Below are 23,640 nucleotides of genomic sequence, written 5' to 3'. Positions count from 1 at the left end.
CTTCCCAAGTATTCTATATCAATAATATACCATACAGTGATAGCAATAATCATAACATTTTCAGACGTAAGGTGTCAGCAAACAAGCATTGCAGACCACAAGTGGATTAATTTTTGTGTTCCCTCCTTTGTAAGTGAGGGGGCAGATTAAAACTACCAATACACTTGGAAGCAATTAATTCTCTTACAGCTGGCAAAGATAATAGTCAGCCTTCTTTACTTTTACTTAAACCTGAGAACTAAAACAAGAACATTTGTTGAGAAATGATAGTCATGTATTTCCTTGTTAACATCTTGTACAGTTGAAATAATAAATCAGTTCTTCACATTTGACCTCAAAATAAATTCTATTGAATAGATATGCAATATGTTATTTTAACACTAACAATACTGTTGCTGTTGATTGCTCATACTTCTATTAAACAGTAACATGAGAAACATGGTATAAACTAGTATGTTTAAAAATAGCTCCACATTTTTAAAAGAATCAGTAAATCAAAGATTGATTGATTGCTTTTAGTATATCTTATTGGGAAAGCCACTCAGCAGATGGTAGAAAATCAAATCTTAACTTCTCCTAGAAGAAACATGTTCTTCCTAAGCTGGATTTAGCTCACCAGACATTATCATAATGTGTTCAGTTAAAAACCACTGCTCTTTCATACCAACATTTGAATCTTAAATCTCGTTACTTATTTAATAATTTTTTTAAAACATTGTGCTTTTGCTGAAGGACAATGAGTTATAAACTATATATTTAGTGTTACTGAAAACAGTAGTATTATTATGAAAACAGCTATCTTCTACAGTTAATAAAGACTTACTAGGCTTCTAACCCCTATTATAGAAGGTTTTTTTAATTATTATTATTCTCTTTTATTTTCATTAACTGTAAAAAGTATAATATTATGTAGTGCCAGTCAGTACCTTAATGTTTCAAAAGTGGTTTTTGCATGTACTTCATTCACGTGGTAGTTTAACAGCAGCTGACATTGAGAATAAAGAAGGAAGTATACAAAAATCAGGAGTGATCTCTTCTATAGTCCGTAAAGTATTGTCAATGTGCACCTCAAAAGTTCCTTGAGGAGACGCTTATATACATAATTACAACAGTGAAGTTTTGCTGCAGTGGAAATTCTATCCATCGGAGTCATGAATGCCCTTGAAACACAAGCTGGTCTGTTTATGGCCTTTTCCTTTGTCCTTCTACCTATTCAGACTGCAAACCACACTGAAATGCTACTGAAGTACGCAAGAAGCAACACTAAAAAGCTGATTTCAACTTCTTTCTGTTTCAGGATGATGCTCATTACTGGGAACTTCTCTTTACATATCCAAACTCTCCTCACATCCTTTGCATTGCAGTAAAGTGGTTCTCTCTGGAGTAATAGTCTGTAAGTTGTACGGCAGCTTCCCTTTTTACATAGCTTGAAGATGTCCTTTTTGATTCCATGAGAATTACAGGAAGCTGTCCTCAACCAGATCTGAGGAATCTATTCCAATGTCATCCATTATGTCAATGTCCTCAATGGTCTCATCCTCTCTCTTGATAAAGGTAGAGCTGCTGGAACCAGTCTCAATAGCACTTTCTTCAGATGTTTGGGAACTGTAAGAGACAAAACACTTAGGAACGATACACTGAGTAATAAACATAGTACAAGTCTCAGCACAGACTTTCTAACAACTTAGTAATCTTAGAAACCTGTGTCTCAAGATAGACATCTTGTATGAGAAAGTGACCAAAGGATAATTAAGTGTCTTTGAATTTAAGCAAGCAAGTTCAAAACTCTTTCCTAAGGACACCTTCTGAAAACTCATTCAGTCAGTATTTATGGAAGAAATAGTTGGCTTTAAAGAAGCCCCCAACAGAACAATGAGGTGTTGATGACAACTGTCCAATTTAAAAAGTTGGGGAAAGTCAGGTACTGGAAAGCTTGGGGAAAGATAGCAAAACATAAAGAGACCATAAGTGCTTAGAGAGACTCCTTCCCACAGTCAGTAGTGATGTTAGTCCTACATCTCTTGCTTATAATCCAAAAGGTCCACAATTTTGCTTCCTATGATATTAGCTTTATTATAAACCAAGTATAAATTAATGCTATTGAAAATGTTACTAGCCAGCTAAACCTAGATTTGGCCACACTCATTTACATCAAGCACGGTATTTATTTAGATTGATCAGATTCCATGAAAAGGAGCTCACCTAAAGACTTCAGGCACTCTGCCATCCAAACCCCCACATAAGAACACTTGGAGCAGCTTGACCCCTTCTATGAGTACCACAGGGCCTCATATACAGTAAATCACTCACATACCTTAAAATCCTGCTTCAAGCCATTTATCTTTGAAGAAAACAAATGGGCTTTCAAGTGTGTGCAGGTCAATCTATTTGTGCTATCCTGTATCTAGCTGGAAAGTGAGTTCTAAAGAGTGTCAGAGGGAACATCCTAACACCTACCCCATTTCTTTGGCAGCACAGCTGTGGAAGAGGGTGGTCCCTCACATAACTAGGTTCTAGTCCACAATGAAGGTCTGGCTTGATGGATTGCCCCATTGAAATCACTGTAACTAGTCATATAGAGCCCACTCTTGTTCTGTAGGTTGTCTCAGTGATGCCAATTGAGCTATTTTTGGAGTAAGGTACTATTCAATAAAACTAAGGGTATCAGAAACTGGGCCAGAATTGGGTAGTACAAGAAAATGTGATCAGTGAGATAGTCTCTGGCATATAACAAACTGAAACAGCATCTACCTGTGCCTGTTTCTTTTGCCAAGCTCATCTTCAGATACAGGGTCAATGTCAGGCAGAGGGATGATGTATCCACTGTCAGCACTCAGCCTCTGCTCATCAAATCCGCTCTCCCTATCCTTGAGTTTGTCTTCATTCTTGTAGGTGACACCAATATAGGTGTTGTCACAGTCCCCTCTCATGCGTGTGACAGCTGGGTGGTCACTTTTCAGGAAGTCCAGATGAATCTTTTCATAGCTCTGAAAATTTTCATTTTAAAATGTTATATGATGCACTACACTGAGGCCTCAATTATTCAGTCACCTTCTGCAGCTAGCTATGCCTCATGAACTAAAAGAAAAAGAATGATACTACCCTGTAAGCAGGTACAGTGCTAGTGCCTGAGGCTGTGATGTCTGAGCACCTGGGTTACCAGGATCCCAGCATGAGATGTCCCAGGGACTGGCAACCTACATGCTATGGCTGGGTCTAGCCCACCCACTGGATCCAGCCAGAGGAGGTCCAGCCTGGCCTGGGTGGTATGGGAATCACACAACATGTGGCTGCACCTAGCCACTGGTCTCCTCTGCAGCCCCCTTCTCCTTTCTGCTCTCTCATGCCTGTGCTTAACCTCACTGCAGAGAAGCTAGGTATGTTCAGTGAGGTAAGTACAGGAAGCTTTAGTTCTCCAGGGGGTGGAGATTTATAACCCACAGTAGGAAGCTGGGTCACAAGTTTGAGTCCATAGCAGCAAAAAGTTGCTGACCTCTAAAATAGATTATTACAGTAGCATAACTGAAGTAGGGCAACTGGGGCAGCAGCCCTGGATGCTGCTATTGTTGGGGAGGGGTTCAAAAGAAGGTATTGCCACAGCAGCAGCCAGCACATCAGGAACCAGTGTTGCCCCGGGTGCTGCACGGCTGCCCTGGGTGCAGGGCCGAGCTGCTAATATTAGAAAGATGTCTATGTTTCTTTTCAAAGTAGTGCCTATATGCATTACATGTGCGTGTTTTGGCGCAGTAGCACCTGTGTGCAGGCAAATGATGGCATCTTTTGATTGGCACTTGTAAACCATATAGGGAGATGTTAAATTCAGTGGGCACTTAGGCCATGAGATTGATTACCACTTAAGTGTTAGGTCACACCTATACAGTAAGCTTACTGTGCCTCGGCAATGGTGCCCTCAAGCATGCTGTGCTATTCTACATACACTGCATCCTAAAATGGAAGCTATGTTGCTGCAATTGTATGGTTCCTTGGGCAGGCTAATTAGAAAAGAAAAGAAAAGAAATAAAGGAGACTCAGTTAGAGGATCCTTGGCATGAAGGATTAAAGTATGAACAGAGAGGATTTGTGGATACTGAGATTATGTGTACATGTCAACTGATAACTTTTTTTCTTTTTAAGGATTCTTGCATTTCCTTAAAGAAAATCTATAAAATAGGTAAAACCATCTCTTTGGTGATCAGAAGGATTCAGATGTATTGATGCCTATTGAAAATGGATACTGTTCTTAAGTAATATTGTAAAACTAGTCTCTATCAACAACATTCATGTTTTCATAACTGTTTACTCTATCTGAATCATTTAATTCACACACACAAATTGCTCATTGCTCAGGTTGTCTGAATAGCAGTTACAACCCTTCCTGTACAGACAAAATACAATGAAAATTCCAAAGGGCAAACCTTCTTGTACTCTCCAGGCAATAGACACTCAACAATTTCACTCAAATGGTAAAAAGAAGGTCTTTTTTCTGGTTCGCTGTTCCAACACTTCACCATGATCTCATACCTGAAAATAAGGTGGAATCCAGTTTAACCAGCTGCAAGTTGCAATAAATAGCCAGCAAAAGTGATGAAAAATAAAATAAATTATTATTTTAGTCCGAATTAGGAGAGAAGAAAAAAGCATACATACACTTCATTGGTGGCATGGTCAGGTTTTGCCATTCGGTAGCCACTTTTTATCTTGTTATAGAAAGTTGAATCAACCATCATTCCAGGGTAAGGTGTGCCACCTAATAGTCAAAACAACGATACAAATGCACCAACAGTGAGAAGTGACTCTTACATTGTTTATTTGAATACTTGTAGTGTTATAATCACAGAATCACTGGGTACCTTTACCCAATGTATTCTAATTAGATTAGATCTAATTAATCAAGTCTGTTTCAGATTCGAATTAGAACTCTCCAGCATCACCACAGCATCACGTGTATAAGCACCCACAGGTTTAAAAATGACTGCTGGAGTGCTTTAACTAAAATTTGTTGAAGGAGCTTTAAAGTGTCCTGCAACCATTTTTAAACCTGTGGGAGCTTAATACATGTGATGCTGTGACATTTTAATTAGACTAGCTCTCCAGAAACCACTCTAATTAAAACACCCTCCCCTGCTTGAGTAGGGGCATTTATAGGCACCCATAGAGAAGTAGGGCTGAAAGGAATGTCTGGAGGTCTTCTAGTTCAAGCCCCTGCCTGAGGTAGAATCTTCCCTATCTAAACCATCCTATACAAATCCATTGTCTAACCTCCTAGCAAAACTGCACACGACCCAAACATGACACAAGACAAAACACCCTGATTTGCCACAGGCAAAGCAGAAGGACCATGGCAGTCAACATCCTGCTGCTGCAAAAGTTATTAAAATATGGTCAAGAAATACCAGAAAGAGGGCCATAACCCTGCTACAGAGAAAGGCAAGAAAACCTACAGTCCATACCAATCAAAAATTGCTTTCTGACCCCTAATGTGGCAATCAGTCTCAAGTCCCTCCAGCAAAGAACCTCCAGGTTTTAGTCCCAGCAAGGACATTGGCACACCCCAGTCAAAATCCTCAGCCTTGTCTACAGCCACCATCCAATGCTTCTGAGAAAGGTTTAAAAAAAACCCTGACACACGTAGCAGGAGGGGTAAAAAATTCCTCCAAGCGCCATGCATCCACCAGCAAAATCCAGAAACATGGGAAATACCTATAGTAGAACACTGGCATAACTATGCCTAGAACATCTCTGACCAGTGGCTGTTCAACCTTTTCTTGAACACCTCATGATGGAGAGTCCACAACTTGCCTAGGCAGTCTATTCCCTGGCCTCACTAGTCTAACAGTGAAGAGGTTTCTCTTGATACTTGTCTTGCAAGCCTTTTATCATTTTTCTCACCTGCCTCTGAATTCTCTCTAACTTTTCCATATCCTGTTTAAAATATTGAGCTTAAAACTGCACACAATATTTTAGATGAGGTCTAACAGGTGCTGAGTAGAGAGGCACTATCAGCTCCTGTGTCTTGCATCTGTTGATGTATTCCATAACTGCATTTGCCTTTTGCATGGCTGCATCACACTGCAGACTTGTATATGAAAAAACATGTATATAATTAAACCCCAAACAGACAGTTATGAAACTGCATATATTTTCTGGTGGGCATTTGAAAAGCTGGCCATGAAAGTTGGATCAGGGAAGGCTTCCTAATTAAGGCATCTCTTTAATATTCTTGACATGGATTTTTTTTTATATTTTGGAGAGTGCTAAGAATGTCTTTTATATGAAGGATAGGGAGGCTAAACTATATATCAGAAAACCATTAACAATGTTCTGAATTTATTACTATTGTGCTGTATATTATTCATTTAAATTTTGTGATGCAAAAAGAGCTAAGGATTAATTGCTGCCTTAAAACTGTAAATAAATATAAATATGTTATCATACATACACATATAGGCCATATCCAGACAAGTGTGGCCATGTAGTATGTGATACCATGTCTGCAGCACCACATACCACACGTTCAGTTGTCTGCAGCACCACATACTACACGTTCAGTTGTTCTCACACTGCAAGGGAGCAGCACAGAGGGTTTTTTGGATCCCTGGATATCCAGGGGTCAGAAAAACCTGTGGAGAAAAAAAGCGGAGTGGTGCACGCAGGGGCAGCACTGGCTGCTCAAGAGTGGAGCTGGACCATTTGGAACCATGCTGCAGCTGCCAGCCAGGCTCTGCATGGCAGAATTGCTGCTGCAGCTCCAGGAGGCCCCCAGGACATCAAGTAGGGCTGCTGGGACCAGCCCAGTGATAGCCCCAGCCTCCCCTACTGCCCCCAGGGTAACTTACCACACACCAGATGGCATGTGGCATGAGTGCTCCCCAGGGACAACCAGCAGCATTGCAAGGTGCACCGCCACTAATTTGCCCAGGGAACCAAATGTCCACATCACATGTGGACATGGTCATAATGAGCATTTTCTTCAACTCCCAGCAAAGATTCATGGCAGACCACAACGGTTTGACTTAATTACTGGCAATATTATTTGTTACTTGTAAGGCACCAAAATGGCATCAGATCTAGGTTCTAAAAATTGACAGGAGTATACTAGAAAGGATCTATTATTTATATAGCAAGTATAACAGAATACATATTTATCAGTAGAATGCTCATTCTTTTTAATGGCTTTAGACTTGATTGATGCTTTGATACAAATCTATATTTTCTATATAGTTATGTCTATATGAATACTTGGAATTGACCTTAAGTTGGCTCTAAGACTAGGGACAGACATTCAAAAAGCCTGAGTCTGAATTGATTCAATCTTTGCAGGTTAGTCTAAGCTGGCTAGGCTAAATCAGTTTGTAACTGCTCAGACATCCCAGACATGCCGGCTAAAGCAGCCCTCCCTTCCCTTCAACAACACTGAGCGGGGTGGTGGGGCATGGCAAGGGCAAGGCAGGATGATCCGATTATCCCAGCAGGGAATTAATAACTGTGTTTATCACCCCTAACTCAGTGCTTATCACCCCATGAAGAAAATAACTAATTACCAGCTACCTATTGATTCTGCCTTTGTTCCCATCTGCTACAGCAGGGACCATAGCCAGCATGTGGTCTGCTAGCTAACACACAGACACCTCTCAGCAAGGCAGAGGGAAAAGGGGAATTCCTGCTTAGCAGGGAGTGGTGAGGGAGTTGTGGGGGAGCAGCCTGCAGTCTCTGCTGGAGGTCCAGCCAGGGAGCAGAGGGGAGGGGCCAGCTCTGCTGTGAAGCAGGGAACTCTACCCAACCCAGAGAGCATGCCAGGATGCTGGGGGTGTCTGGTGCTGGGACAGACATTGCATAAACTGGTTTGACACAAATTAGTTATGCCTGACACTACATTCAACCAGGTTTATCTCAAACTGGTCTCAGCCATTTTCAGTTTATGCGCACTGAACATCTGTTCTGTTACAGGTTTAAACCAGTTTCTGATCATTTAAACTGGTTTATTTGTAATGTCTGACCCTAGCCTAAAGCTCATGTTCGCTAACTGTCTGTACTATAAACTGTGTTTTTTAACTCCCAGCAACAGTTCCTGCCAGCTGTGGAAGCCTCAAATACAGGAAGACCACAAGCAACAATCCCACAGTTCTTTGTTTCTCACTTCCAGCCCTTTTGTACCTCACTTCTCTTTACTGGCTGTAAATAAAGATAAGCTCAAATAGAGCATCTAGCTCAATGAGGACTTTGATCCCATTAATATATATAATATAAATAACTAACAATAATTAACCACAGGTATTTTACCAATACTGTAGGGTTTACAGTACTTTAAGGCATTACAAACTCAATAAGCTTAATTATTGCATATAAGGAAGTCCTTATAGTACATACCAAGAGAAAATATTTCCCACAGTAGAATGCCATAAGACCAGACATCACTTAATGTTGTGTACAGATTGTCAAAAATGCTCTCAGGTGCCATCCATTTCACTGGAAGAAATGTCTAAAAAAAAACCCCATTAATCATTAAATGCTCCTCAGCACACTGGATGATCTGTCTGATAGCATGAACAAGGTTTTCTATAATAAGCAGACATTTGCTAAAATGGTTAGTAATTATTTTTCTTCAAATAAACATGAAATGATTATGAGATGAACTGCTTCCTCCTCATAAAATCTAATCCAAGGATTTGATTTGCTAGTTTATTAGCAAATGACCCAGTTGATTAAGGACATGATATAAGAAGTCACTGACTGATATGGTATGCTGTATGTATCACAGTGACAGTCCCTTAGTAATTTATCCAGTTACAGAGCTTGCCAATGAAAATTTCAGCCTGAAAAACTCTAGATAAGTCCAAGGATTTTTCATCATTCCAGAAGACTAAGTTATGTAAATTAATGAACTGAAGAAAAATCATTCCCAGAGTTTTCATCCAACTATCAATTAGTGTAACCAAACGTTGAGCAGTAGAATTATAAATGGCATTTTAAGCTGACACATCATCTCTAAACTAAAAAGATTAAGAAGTACATACACTGCCTTTGGAAACATAGTTGGAATCATGCATGATGTCCCTAGCCAGACCAAAGTCACAGATCTTCACAATTTTTCCTTGAGCTAGAAGGACATTACGAGCTGCCAAGTCACGGTGCACACACTGCATGAAAAGAAAATAAATCATTTTAGAGATACAAATTCCCATGACAGCCCTTTTCCTTAAGAATGTACAACTCCCTCCCTGAAAAGGCGTAGACTTGTTAACCTACTGAGGCCAATATAAATTGGGCCTCCTATTGTAAAGGTATTTGCAAAGGACAACCGGTGGGGCAGGGTAGTTCTGGTTTGCCATACACACCTGACTGGCAGTTGCTGTCGGACATAATGGGAGAAGAGTGCTGCTGCCTTTGTTTTGTATATCCTATTTATCCTGTTTTTAAAGTTAATGGCAAAAGTGCCTAGAACCCTAAAAAGGCCTTTCCTTTTAGCTGTGTCTCTCAATCCAAAAAAAATAAATGCATGCTTTGAAAGTAGGCCAGTGCTACCCAACATTTTGGCCCATGGGCCAGATGAGAAGCGCAAGGTGGATTCGCAGGCCAGATACAGTGTGTGGGCCCTATCTAAAGTAATAGCAGCTGAGGGCCCAGCACCACATTGGGCCCACTGTGCCTGCCCCAGCCCCAGCCCCAACCTTGTTTGTGGCCGATTGGGCCCCACTGCCCCAGTCCTACCTTCTCTGCAAGCTACATGGGAAGAAGGCCATGTCATCTGACTCTCAAGACTTAGAAATGTGGCAGTAGGAAAGTGGGGGCAGCCTTAATTGCCACTGATCCCTTGCCACCAAATTTCTGGACCATTCAGGATCCCCACAGGCTGGATCACAAGGCTCTGAGTGTTGGAACTGGCCCTCAGGCCAGAGGTTGAAAACCCTAGGCCATGCCAGTTGTATTCCTCAGGGACACTTACATTTTTAGAAGCCAAGAACTCCATTCCCCGTGCAACTTGATAGGTGAAGCTCAGTAAGTCCAGTAGGCTGAGGCCTTCAGAACTGTCATCAGAAAGTAGGTTCTTGACTTCAGATTCTGTTAAAAAAAGGTAAAAATGTGCTTGCATTATAAACATTTCTTAAAGTTGTGAAAACAATGTCCAATTCTTTCTACTTTCTGTGAGGCTCAGTTAATGACTTTAACAGAGTATCATGGGCCGAGACTGTCTTCTCAGAATAACTAACTCCTGTGTATGTTTGTATTAGTTGCTGGCACATACCACATTCTTTTTTAAAAAGAAATTTCCAGTACCAAATATAAAGTTTTTTTTTCTGCATATAATTTTTCCCAGAGGATTATAGCAAAATGCTAAATTTAAAAAAAGCTGTCAGCATATTACATGGGTTGCTTTTTCCTATTCAATTTGTGGTTAAAAATGAAATACTGATTTAGAGATGGTAACTTCGTTACTTTTTTTTGTACATGTATGTACCTTTTTTACCATTAACTTTTGCTGAGCAGTGTTATGCTTCTCAGCAAGCATTCATTGGGATATGTCCAATACTATCAAAAAAAGGTCAGGAATTCTATGGCAAGCGTTCTTCATTTTTATGAAAAATGACAGCAAAATGCAGACTAAATCCAGTCATTCATTCAACCATGCTAACCTAGATCAAAGCAACAGTGCATTGGTCTACCATCTAATTCTGGATCTGGATATGATTTAGGTCCCAATGCCAGAAGTGATCAAGACTATTTCGGAAGCAATGCATTTAGTTGCTGAGAAAAGGAATAGGGAATGGGACGTTTTCATTGCCCTCATTACATAATGCAGGAAAGTATTTGGGAGTATTCTCTATTTGGAAAGTGCCAGTTAAAGTGGAATGTAAATGGAAACAGAAAAAGATAGATTATTGTTATTATTACGTGGTCTTATTGCTCAAAAATGTGCAAAATACATAAACGTAACAAAAAACTGTTGCCATGAAAGACTCTGTGAATGCCTTCAAGCCATGCAGCATGGCCACTCATACTTCACAGCAACAACAAAAACAAAACTCTATCCATTCTGCTCCTGATGGACCACAAGCTCCTATCATTAAATTTAAACAGTATAAGGCTTACATGACACAGGTGAGAAAGTCCAGTGCCATGAGGAGGACAGAGATAATATGTGTGTTTCTGTAGCAGTGTGTTTTTAATAACAATGAATACAAAAGAGAGAGTTCTCAGTTACCTGACATGGATTACAAAAGAGAGAGTTCTCAGTTACCTGACATGGATTTCTTCTTGTATGAAGCAGGTCGATCATACATAGATCTCTGGATATCAGAATATTTAGAACCCTCCTTCCTTTCCAGCATGGGCACATACTGGGTCGTATCAGCTTGTTTCATGTCCATGTATTCTCCATTGTTTTCAAAGGATAAAATTACATAACTGAAATATAAACAAGCATTGCCCAGTAGATACATTAATATTTCACATGACATCTTCAATCAATTTCTGGATGGTGGTTCGCTCTAAACCCATAATTTCTCTTCTCTTCATTTTGCTCTGAAGTATAAAAGTATAAAAGCTTGCATATGGGAATAAATATTACAGTTGATAAAAGTATTCCAGCAAGCCAGCCAGGTTTCATAGAATCTATTCTGCTGTGTGAACCCATATTCTCCTAAATATTTCCTATTCACACAAGTCAATGGGGTATTTACATGGGTGACAATTCCTGGAATCTCTCTATGTAAGGTTTATGAATTCTGATTAATTTTATGAAATTGTGTAGAGACTCATATAATGTTTTCAGGTGGTAGGAGCTAAAGAACAAATAAAAGGAGGTATTAACTTTAGTGCTGGGACTCTGCCCAAAGAGTGTTCATGTAAAGGAAGGTGTTTGCCCTTGGAGAACCAGTGCTAGTAAGTGGTCTAAAAGGATGGAAGGGTCAGAGAATGGAAAATACCAAGAGAACAAAAACAGTCAGAAATTGTTCATCTTTAAAAGATTATAATGACACACAGAAGCAAAAGATAATACGGTGGGTGAGAGAAGCACATGCATCATTTTTTGTTATAGAAGGGTGCAGTGTTCACAGTAGGGGTGCTACTATGAAGAGCCACCTGCCTCAGTGTGCCAGGCCTAAAACCATGCTTTGGGAGTCTCCCACAGAGGTCCTACAGCCAGCTGTCCCACTTCCTGAAGAACACCCACAAGCCTGGAGTAACGCTGCCACCACCTGGGCACTGGTCCCTGGTAGGGCTCTGGGCAGCCCAGGGCACACAGACCCTTGGGAGCAATTTGCCCACAGTAATATTTCTGGGTTATTTTTTCAGCCTGAAGCATCCAAAGATAGCACCAGGTAAGTGAGGGAAAATAAAAAGACGAATTGGCCAAGCTGGAAGTGAAAGGCTTCCCCTCTCTCTACCCACCGTAGCACAGAAAGGCACGCTGTAACTCAATACATTATTGTTAAGGGGGGGGGGGGTTAGAACAAGGAAATCAGAATACACTTTGAGCAAACATAAGGAATGTGAATCTTTTACAGGTACAGTAAAAGCCATGTTATCCGGCACCTTACAAGCCGGCATGCTCTACTAACCGGCATGCTGGCTTGTAAGGTAAAGTGAAACCGGAAGTGCCCACCATGGCATTTCCAGTTTCTCTGAGCCCCCACAGCCCGAGGCAAAGCAGCCTGGGCTGCCATGCCCACACGGCCCAGGGGCATAACAGGCTGCACGGGGCCCGCCTCCCTGTCCCGCAGGGCTCCCAGGGCCCGCAGGACAGTCAGCGATGCCATGGGAGGGGCAGCAACGCCCCAGATGCGGTGGGAGAACCAGAGGCCCAAACAGGCAAAGACGCCTGGTTGGGCTGCTCAATTACCCAGCGTATTTTGTTATCTGGCATCCCCCGTTCCCGGGGGATGCCAGATAACAGAGCTTTTACTGTAATTGGACCCATAATCCTTTCAAGACATGACTGACCTAAACATAATTCCTAACTCCTGGCCACTTTCCAGGGGTTTACTTACAGAAAATCACAGGGGCATGTTGCTCATGGTGTTCCAAAATGCCTGCCACCAGGAAGAGGACACTCCCACCTCCCCCCAGGAATTTATCTGACCGGGTCATCTGATTGACCAGCCTGTACTAAGAAGAAAACCAGGAGATAGAGGGGTCACCTGGGTTGGCCCAAGTGAGGGGCAGAGAGAGGTGGAGGGGATTTCTTCACAAAGGTTACTTTGTGCATTCAGAAACAGTTGAGGAAAAAGGAAGATGGCTGGAGGAGAGAAACAGCAGACTGCAGGCTAAAGAAGAAAAATTATAAAGAGAGAGTTGCAAGGGAAGGGGGCTTGGAAATCTTGAAGGCCCAAATCCCAGAGAACACTTGTGTGAGGAAACTGAGATGGGAATTGGAGTAGAGGTGTTATATGATTTTTTTCTAGATCTCTGTATCTCTTGTGTTACCGAATGTAAAGAGTGATTGGTTTTAGAACTTTGCAAGGTCTCTGTGGTATGTGTTTCAACTATCATGTTTTCTTGAAAAAGTCAACTGCAACTCAAAGTGCCTACATAGTTGAGTTTGGGAAAGGGTATGCACAAGCAATTTGGTTATTTATGAGGGGCTTAGCACTGGTCCTGGGGCCTAAAGCAACTCTCCGAAGGGCTGACAGCAGAGTCAGTGTCCAAGAAGTGTATTGTGCTGGACCTTGCTAAGACTGAAGGAAACCTGATGAATATCCAGAAGAGGGAGCTTTATTGAGAGCTGTGACATCATGAATAAGGAAAGAAAAAAAAGAGAGTTTTCAACATCACACCCTTAATTTGCAAAATGTAATAGTTTTTCACTTTTCTCACCTTCTTGTGCTTTCATCAGCTGGGTTCATGCCAAAGATGTCCAAGTCCTTCTTCAGCTTTTCTGGGTGTCGGCTTAGAAAATTATCTCTGTTCTTATGCAAGTAGTTTACCAAATCCCCATAAAAGCAGTATTCAGTAATGATGTAAATTGGACCTAATTAAATAAGGCAAAATAATACATTTTTATTTAAAAAGTAAAATAATGAAATTCACATACAAAGGTGTTAAGAGTTATAAGTTTTTGGTTGTTAATCTGTGAAGGTAAATACTGGTATCAGTTTATGAACCCATTCTGTCATATTTATTTTAAAAAGTTCTTGTTAAACACTGCTTAACTGTGTTTAAATTTAGCTCTTAAGTAAACAGTAACTTTGTGCTGAATAAAGCCTACCTGATTTGGTACAAGCTCCTAACAGATTCACAATGTTCAAATGGGGCCCAAGATGTGTCATGATCTTCAGTTCAGACATTAGTGCTTGTTTTTCACTGGATCTCGCTGTGGCTATTGGAAAAAATAAACAAGCCTGTTAAGACAAATGTTCCATGTTATTGTAAATCCTATACAGTCAAGGCAATTTTTTCATGCAATATATATTGCTTTCCTGATGGAAACATTTATGTAGAGGTGTACTTCATATGATGAAAGCATAATACTGGAGAATACTATTAATGACCAATAAAGAACTCACTTGACTCAATTTGTTAAAGGGTCCTGCCTGTTTGCACATATCCAGTGTTGCAAAGCAGCAGCCATACATCCCATTTTCACTGCCACTCTAAGAGCTCCTATGTCATTTCTTTGCTTTGGGAAGAGCCTTGTTAGGAAAAGGGGCATAATCGAGAATTCCAGTTCCCTGGTGACACCAGAACCTAGAATGATGCTGGTAGTCACAAGCCGGTGGAACAAAGTAGAGCAGCTCTGGGGACTACTTGACTTCATTGTGGGAAGCAAAGTGAGAGCCAGACAGACCCAAGATCAGTAGGTCACAAAAGTAGTTTAAAGACAATTATGTTCTATTATTCCAGTCTTGTATCTCTGCTTTTTATATTATTTATAATGCAAGAGCTAGCCAACAGCTTGCTATTATCAATGCTCAGTACCACTACGAAAAGTACTTATAGAAATAGAAATATTAGAATTCAACAATGTATAATTATGTATAATGTCACATCATGTAAGTTTTTCCTGTGTAGTGGACATGAACACAATTATGTTGTAGACATTCATTTAAAATTCCTTTTAAAGTCCCTGAGTCAGATCCTGAACTACTAGCTAGCTGCATTTCAATCTACATGCATTTATAGCAACTAAAAACCTGTCTGATTCTACTTAGTTACACCATAATGTCATTCTAACGTGCTCAAAAATGTAATGATTATTATATCATTTTCCAAGTTTACTAAAGTATCATGACATTTTGGCTGAAATAGTACCTTCTAACAATCGTCAGAAGCATAGCGAATAAAAAAAATCACAAATAACACTAAACAATCCAAAGGATAATCTCAAAATCAAACAGTTCTCTAGTTTACTTTCCAATTTAACAGTGGGAAGAAATCACTTACACACACTGAAACAAAGCTAACAATCTCTTGTGAATGTGAGCTATCTAGTCTGGAAAGTGGAATCACAAAGATTACTTACGTTTCAGCATTTTCACGGCTACCTTCATCACTGGTTGAGAACGACTTAACCCATATGCAGTTCCCTCAACAACTTTGCCAAATGCACCAGAACCAAGAATTCGACCTGCAGATAACAGAGTTTCACAATAGGTTATCTCAGTGTTTGTAACCATTGCTCTTTATGTTCACTCTTACACAGCATGAATATACTCATTCATCCAAAACATCATCATAATCTTGTATTATGGTTGTTGTTGTTCTTGTTATTCATAAAAGGAAAACAAATAAAAAATAGTAGTTTTAATCAAATAATATTTCTGAAAAAAAATAAAATAAGCAAACAATGAAGAGTAACTATAACTGGTTTCTGTGGGGCTGTGCCTTCCTACTTAAGGGTTAAACCCATTAAACCCTCCATGTTTAATGTTAGGCCCTTAACCTAGAACTGGACAGAATTTCAGACTGGAACTAGCAATTAAAGCAACCTACAGCTCTCAGGGCAGATGCCGCTTGCAGAGTCAATAGATCCAATCTGCAGAGCGTCAGCTTCAGCAACATCCAGCAACAGGGGTCTCCACCTGTGCCACACCACATCAGGTCACATTGCACCACAGCTATGCAGCCAGACACTTCCCTCATGCTATGTCACAGCTGGGCAGCAGAGAGAAGTAGCAGCAGGGAGAAGTGGTAGTGAAGGCTAGCTCCTAGTGCCAGCCCATCTTTGACCAATCTGGGTCATTCCAGCTCACTGCCAGAAAATGTTGCCACCCCCAGAATTAAAGGCTGGTTCCGTAAAATGTATTGGACCATGAGAGCCACACTTTAATGATACAGTATGTTTGAGGGTGGTATCAGTTCAGTGTAAGACTACAAAAGCAAGTATTACAAATAATCTGAGAGACATTAAAATACATGTTGATCACATATGAGGGAAAAAAACCTCTGAAGTTTAATACGCAAGTGTGTTTCATAGGCAAGAACAGTTTTTTATTGTAATTTCCAAGTGCTATAAGACACCTGATGTTTATCCCTACCCTACTTTTCCCTACCCACAAATCAGGTCAAACAAAAATGTTGGATTATCATATCCTATCTTCTGTTACGGATTCAGTATGCAAAAGGACTAGGTATAGAGCTGATACAAAGGCTTAGGCCAGATTTTTAAAGAAATATGTGATGGGCAAATATACATAAAAATAAATGTATTTCATAGATTTCATAGTCAAAGTCAAGTCAAGTCAAAGTCAAATTTACACTAAAACAGTGAAAATTTAGTGAACAAAGCCACATATAAATTCCAGAAGTTAGTATTTTATCATACTTGTCATCCATGTTACTTTTTACAACCAGTACAAAAAATAGTGCTTGTTCTTAACACTTAAAAATACAATATTGCATCTTTCAAAGTATTTATGTAATTTAAGTACTTATTTTGCCATATACTGCACTTTTACCTCTCCCACGCTCCTAGTGGTGCTGTTTCTAGAGAACCTACTCTGTATTGTCACAACACACAGTACTTGATTTTATTGTGTGTGTGTGTGTGTGTGTATATATATATATATAATTACATATATATAACTAATAGACTAAGTCCTCTGTGTTGTTTTCAGCCAAAAAATTCATCATTTATTTTACTAAAGTTGGACAGACACTGGGCTGGGATGATTTAGTCTGGAATGAACCTGCCTTAAACAGAAGTCAGACTAGATGACCCTGTCCCTTCCAGCCCTACTTTCCTATGATTCTATGTAAAAGATGTTTTTTTCAAAAATGATTACAGCTGTTATAATTTAGTTCTCATGGAAAATCAGACTCAAGTTCACTGATTCTGATTTTTGTGCATTCCTGGTTTCTCTTATGATTCAGGATATGAGCAAGCTTCCTACTATACTGCAAACTGATTCAAACATATTGAGGTTGAAATGTATCCTCTGAATATGTTCAGATGAAAGGTCTGTGAACCACATGGCAGGATGCAGCTCTTAAAACACAATGGTATGTGCCGAAGCTGCTTGATCTTGTCATTTTCATATGCCAGTTCTGCCCAAAACCATATTGTCAGTTGAGCATGGAAAATACTTCCTCTTCATCAGCACCTCAGATAACATTAGCCCCATGCAGAGAAGGCCAGGAGCACTTCCTGGCTTCCAGGAATTTGTTGTTATCATATCTCCTTTTCATTCCTCTCTATACCTTTATTTTTTAGACCTACTCTGCATGTGTTTTCTGAAATTGGATGGGAGCTGACTGAACAAATAGCACACAGCAAAATTCTGCCTACTGATACTACACTGGATTTGAATTAGTAGCCCAAAATCAAACTATGACTTTTTCTTTCTAAGCCATAGCAGAGTACCATAGCAACCACCTTGGAAAGCAAATTACACAGTTTTTCTGCGAAATGGGTATAGCCTGGGCAGCAATGATACAAGATTCCTCACACTGATGAGGAAGCCATGTTCAGGATTGAAATTTTTCTTCAGTGTAACCTCCATCCCTATCCTCATGGCTTCCTTGTTGACACGGCCAAAGAGAGCGCGATTTTTTAGCTAATATAAACTAAATTCTGTGCTTGGTAAAATGCTGACATCAATAGAGCCGTTCCATATTTAGACATATGAAGTAGATAAATCTGCACTTAAATAGAATTGTCTGTGTTGACAATGTCATCCAGGCCTTGAAATCTAGGGCCATCTTTGTCTCCTCGCTCTTTATTACCTTTCCCATCTAAGCTTCTTCTTCCATAATATTTTAAGTGACAGAGAGCAGACCTCTGCCCTGTACTGATTATTGTAACCTCCTCTTCTCTGAACTCCCCTCCCTCCACATGGCTTCACTCCAGTGGTGGGCTAAATAGCACAGGAATAAGTTAATGAATACTGTAATTTGGCGAAGTAGTTATCCCACCCAAAGTACTACATTGCCTTAGCAACACTGATTCTGGTTTAAGAGGTAGCCTGCCTACTGGAGGGTGCTACTGCCCGCTACAGTCAATTTATCATGTAGACGTGCCCTGAATAGCTACCACACTAGGCTACTCTGTATTAAAATAACTAAGAAGTGACAGGCTTTGTAACCTACATCCAAACTCTTAAAACAAGTAAATGAGTGGACCACTGATTTCAATGGTAGTTCCATACATTAAGTAGTCAGGTGCTTGGCTTGATTTCTATGTAATATTGGTAGTCTAAAGACGGGAATAGTATCTGTAATTTTATCTGTTAGACTTACATTGGGTTTTAATGAGTACATTGTGACAAATATATGATCAGGTCTGAAATCAGGGTGGTCACCCTGAATCAGGGCGGTGACACATTCAGAAGTTCACGACACTAGCAGGGAGAAAACTCAAACCCTGCTACTTTGAAAATAATGTTTTCTGCCACTTCCCAGTATAGTATTCTAACCACCAAGTGACAAGTTAGAAATTGTCCAGCCCTCCTCTTGAAGCTAACCCTGTTGGCAGCCAAAAGAGGGAGATGGCCAAAGAAGGTTCAGTGAGATGACTACTGTTCTGTTGTGTTATACCCTGGGTCTTTGCTTCCACTGGGGCAAAAACTTTCCACTGCTCAACTTCTATTTTATCCAATCAATATTAAATGCAAGGTTCAGTGGTTGAGCCTCGAAAAAGGGCTAGAAAGGAGTTTGGATAAGGACAAATCTATGCCTAAAATGGTTAGCATACTGTCCTGGGGAGTTGGACAGATGTGCATTCAAGCCCCGCCCCCCACTGGGGTAAGGGCAGGTCTAGAACATGGGTATCCCATTTCCCAGTGTCCTAACAACTAGGCTATTGGCCTAAATCATAAGAAGGTTCCCCACTCCTCCTGTCATGTTCAGTTACAATTTAGGATTTATACATAGATATGTGCATATGGAACCATGTACCTGCCAAGTTAGAGTGTAGCATACAAGGCATACACAGTAGTCATGCAGACACTTGTGCATCTACTCTGCATATGGAATAAACTCACAAACTGTGTGTAAGTGTAAAAAATGTCAATAACACATTTGGGAAAGTGCCATGTGGGCATATAAAATTAAATAGAATTCTTCCCTGTATGCGCTATGTTGGAAAAATGAGAACAAAGCAAATACATTAGTGTAAAACTTATTTATGGAACTCCAGACAGTTGAAGCTTTCACTTTAGGAATGCCAAAAATTAAATCATAATCCCTGGTTTTCCCAACTCATACATTTTCAAAGAGTATTGACTATTCCTTGAAAGTCAGTGGATTTCTACTGGGCTAAATGAAGGCAGAATATAGCCTATCAAGTATGGTGAAAAGCTTAATATGTATCAGAAAAATAGTTGTGAAAACCATTGCTGATTGCTACAAGAACATACAGTATCATTTTTTATACCTATTCATTATGAATTTACTCATAAACAAGAATGCAATAGAGTAAACTGATGGTAATGAGTCAGAGAAACAAAATTACTGTGGTGGACTCTTAACAATTCAGCTCTGACAAAATCTTTTTATGTACATAATTAAATCCAGAAATGTAATAAAATAATTCCTTTAAATATCTAGCATGGTTTAAGCTCATATTAGCAGCATGAATTTAATTAAGTGATTATTTTCCTGAACAAAAATTTATTTGTGATACATTAATTGTGAAAATTAACAGCAATCCTTTCTAAAACAAGAATTGCTTTTGTTTTGACTTGTGCAACAACAGCCAGCAATAGAAAAAGTGAACGTATTTTAAAAATGTACTGGACAAAAATATCTTCCACTTTTTCTTCACCTGTAGTTTTTCAATTAATTTGAGGTGCATGCCGCTAAAAATAGAACATTAGAAATGTTTAAGTCAATAGAAAATAGAGAGAGGGCATAATTATTTATTTTACATTTCTCGGGTTTATACTAGAATCTTATAGTTCACCTATAATGATATAAGGTACTTGTCCTTACAATAAAATTCTGCATGAGACTCAACAAAGGGACAGCAAAATAGTAAAAAATGCATGACAAGAAAGTAATGGTCACAGAAATAAAATTATGACTTTACTCAACAGTGATCAGGGCCAGATTAACCCATTAGTGGCCCCTAGGCAAACAAACTCATGGGCCCTGGGTGAGTCAAGGCCCTCCACCCCCGTGGCACTGCCCCATGCAAGGAATGGGGCTCAGAGCTGCCACTAAGAAGCAGCTGCAGTGGCAGTGTAGCCGGCAGAGGGGAGGGAAGGGAAAGGAAGGGAGGCAGATGGGACCATTTGTGCTGCTGTCGTGGAAGGAAGGACCGGGGCTCTCCCACAGCTCAGAGCTATAGGAGTGTTCCTAGTTTACCTATGTGTTAATCCTACCCTGACAATGATGTGCATATCATGGCTTAATAATTTTTAAAATATTTGTTAATAAATAAGCAAAATTACTTTCATATTGCACTGAAGCTTTCTGCAGTGAATAAACAAATGTCTTATAAGATAAACATGTCCCTGCTGACTCATTTCTTTTAGGCATCTCACCTGAAGTGAGTCTTAAAGCTGGAATTTAACAAAAAGAGGTGACAGTAATGGCCTGAAGAACATGAGAGTGTTTGAGTGCCCATATGGAAGAAGGTTAAAACAGAGACGTGGACGATGCTAACATTTGAGGCCGAAGGCTGACATTATTGGCAGAGAAGTACAAGCAAAGCATAATGCAAGAAAGGTAGAGTCAAATAAGAAGGTGGACATAGAGTTACACAAAACCTTAAAAATTAAAAGAAGGGACTTGAACTTAATGCAGTGAAGCATAGAAATCCAATGGGGTAGTACAAGAAAGTATGACATGGCTGAACTGATGGGTGAGGAAACTGATCTTTACAGATACATTTTGTGGTGTTGATTATTATATTCTAACTTAAGAATCCTGTTGATACTGACTGGCACAGTGTGAAGATATTGTACTAGTTTTATAATACCCTTTCACAAAATAGGAAATTCTTTCTCTATCTAACTTTCTCTAAAATAGTATGCCTCTTCCCAGAGCTCACCGCTGAGTGCAGGTTCAGAATTCTGAATCCCCATTAAATCAAAGGTTTATCTCTACAAAAGAAAAAGGCCATGAAGTATTTACCAAGCACTAATCCATCTCTAGGAAACTCCCATCTTGAGTCATATGGCAATTGCATTGGGTCCACATAAATATATTCATGGCCATCAGGACTGATTGATTCAATGACTCTCCATCTTATCTCATATCGTGGCTTCTGCAATGCGGAAACAAATTATACATATATAGGTCAGGTTTATGCCTGCTTTAAGACTGGATCAAATAACAATATGAAGTTAGCATAATTTTTTGTGAGTTACCTGTTTCCATATGACGACCAGGACAATCAGTGAGATAATCACAATTACTAACAACACTAGGACTGCAGCAGCCACTGTTAACTCTGATCGCAATGCTGTCATAAAAAAAAGGCCACAGTTTAGCTTTGTCTCCTAAACCTGGAGGGACCTGACAGAGGTACAAGTTTGTATGGGACAATGAGACAGCCATCTCCTCTGCTGTCAAAGTTCATATGCTCTACAGATGTTGTAAGCGTGGTCCCTAAAGGCAAGGGATATTAAATCATTCGCCATCAAGAATAGCTGTCTTCCTATCTAAAAAACAACCATAGGATTTGCTTGGAAGAAGCTTTCAAGGTCAATGGTAACTCAGATGAAAAGATGAATCATGGAACCACATAATACATGAAAGATGGTTCCAGAATTAAGACTATGAATAGCTCATATTCAGATGTCTCTATTTTCATATTTACTTACTAGGCTGTTGGTTTTTTATCTAGGAGACATGCATGCTGCATAATTACATCCAGATTTGACTGGTTTTACTTAAGGGGGATTTCAAAATGATTGCCCTAAACTCACAGGAGGGACAAATTTAACTCACTAGGAGCCACAAGCTTCAGCTCCCGAGTAACGGCACCAAGGTCGTTCCTTGCAATGCACCGAACTGCCAGGGTTTCTTCTACCTTCTGGAAGGTCACCTGGCTTTCCACCATGTTCTTCTCATCCAAATGAGCCTCCATGCTAATATCTGAGATGTTGCTAGTCAGAAGTATCCACGAGGTATCATTGCTGCATCTACAGAAAGAAGAAACAGAAATATATACATTTACTTTAGATATGGATGAGTAAGTGTGAACAAAGTAAGAATCACCTCAAGCAGTTCCATATACCCTGTCTCTGATAAGTCATTTTAAAGGCCAAAAATATTTATGGAAGCAAGTATCCTTTTCCTAAGAATCTCCTGACCCCCTACTTGTTCCTGATGGATTTGTGGTCTCCACTAGCAAATACTGCTTTTGATTCTCAAGCATTGGAGCCAAGCAGGTGTGGAAGGCTCTTTATTATGTTCCACTACTATTTAATCCACCCTTTGCATTCCTCTGGGGGTTTCTCATTACACTCAAAATTCATGACTCTGAGGCCTCCGTGCTGCACAGATGTATTTGGGGAATTGGGGAATCCCATACAGTAGTGTGAAATGTAGGTATAAGGACAGCCAAAAGCAATTGTGATAGTTTTTGTGATTTCTGGTCTCTACTAGAGCTGTAGTTTTCCTGTGTTGCTGTCTTCAAAGGGGAGAGAGAGAACTGTATATTTGACTCATGAAGATCCAGTCACCTGTGGTTGTCAAGAGGGTGACTCTCTCTCTAGCTCAGTAAATATGAACAGAATAATTAAACAGTGTGCCTGCAACTGTTTGAAAATGAAAAGTGCTACTATAATATACAGTGGGATCAGCTTCAAAAAGTTGGAGAATATAGATTTTCATAGACTTTCATAGACATTAGGGCTGGAAGGGACCTCAGAAGATCATTGAGTCCAGCCTCCCACCCGAAGGGCAGGAAGTCAGGTGGGGTCATAGGATCCCAGCAAGATAAGCATCCAATTTACTCTTGAAGTTGTTCAATGTAGGTGCTTGAACCACCTCCAATGGCAGGCTGTTCCAGACCTTGGGGGCTCGGACAGTAAAGAAATTCTTCCTTATATCCAGCCTGAAACAGTCTTGCAGTAGTTTATTACCGTTCAAGCTCGTCATCCCTTGGGGTGCTCTAGTGAACAAACGTTCCCCCAGATCCTGGTGGTCACCCCTGATAAACTTATAGGTGGCCATCAGATCACCTCTGAGCCTGCGCTTTTCCAGGCTAAAGAGCTCTCAGCCTGTCATCATAAGGTCTGTTTTCCTGACCTC

General features: G+C 40.0%; 1 protein-coding gene across 1 annotated transcript in view; it reads right to left on the bottom strand.

The window, feature by feature from the left end:
* Positions 1-324: 324 nt before the first annotated feature.
* PDGFRA (platelet derived growth factor receptor alpha) overlaps positions 325-23,640 on the bottom strand; it is a 45,514-nt gene continuing 22,198 nt past the window's right edge. Inside the window, exons 10-23 of the mRNA XM_019552935.1 lie at positions 22,333-22,526; positions 21,750-21,844; positions 21,514-21,646; positions 15,461-15,565; positions 14,207-14,317; positions 13,816-13,969; positions 11,237-11,403; positions 9,944-10,059; positions 9,015-9,137; positions 8,368-8,479; positions 4,648-4,747; positions 4,416-4,521; positions 2,752-2,987; positions 325-1,605 (exon numbers count right to left, since the gene is read on the bottom strand). Of these exons, the coding sequence (XP_019408480.1) occupies positions 1,458-1,605; positions 2,752-2,987; positions 4,416-4,521; positions 4,648-4,747; positions 8,368-8,479; positions 9,015-9,137; positions 9,944-10,059; positions 11,237-11,403; positions 13,816-13,969; positions 14,207-14,317; positions 15,461-15,565; positions 21,514-21,646; positions 21,750-21,844; positions 22,333-22,526 (1,900 nt within the window). The 3' untranslated portion in view covers positions 325-1,457. The remainder of the gene's footprint in view (positions 1,606-2,751; positions 2,988-4,415; positions 4,522-4,647; positions 4,748-8,367; positions 8,480-9,014; positions 9,138-9,943; positions 10,060-11,236; positions 11,404-13,815; positions 13,970-14,206; positions 14,318-15,460; positions 15,566-21,513; positions 21,647-21,749; positions 21,845-22,332; positions 22,527-23,640) is intronic.

Source organism: Crocodylus porosus, unplaced genomic scaffold (assembly GCF_001723895.1).
Source record: "Crocodylus porosus isolate Cpor-Errol unplaced genomic scaffold, CroPor_comp1, whole genome shotgun sequence".
Lineage (NCBI taxonomy): Eukaryota > Metazoa > Chordata > Crocodylia > Crocodylidae > Crocodylus > Crocodylus porosus.
This window is presented reverse-complemented; position numbering and strand designations above follow the sequence as displayed.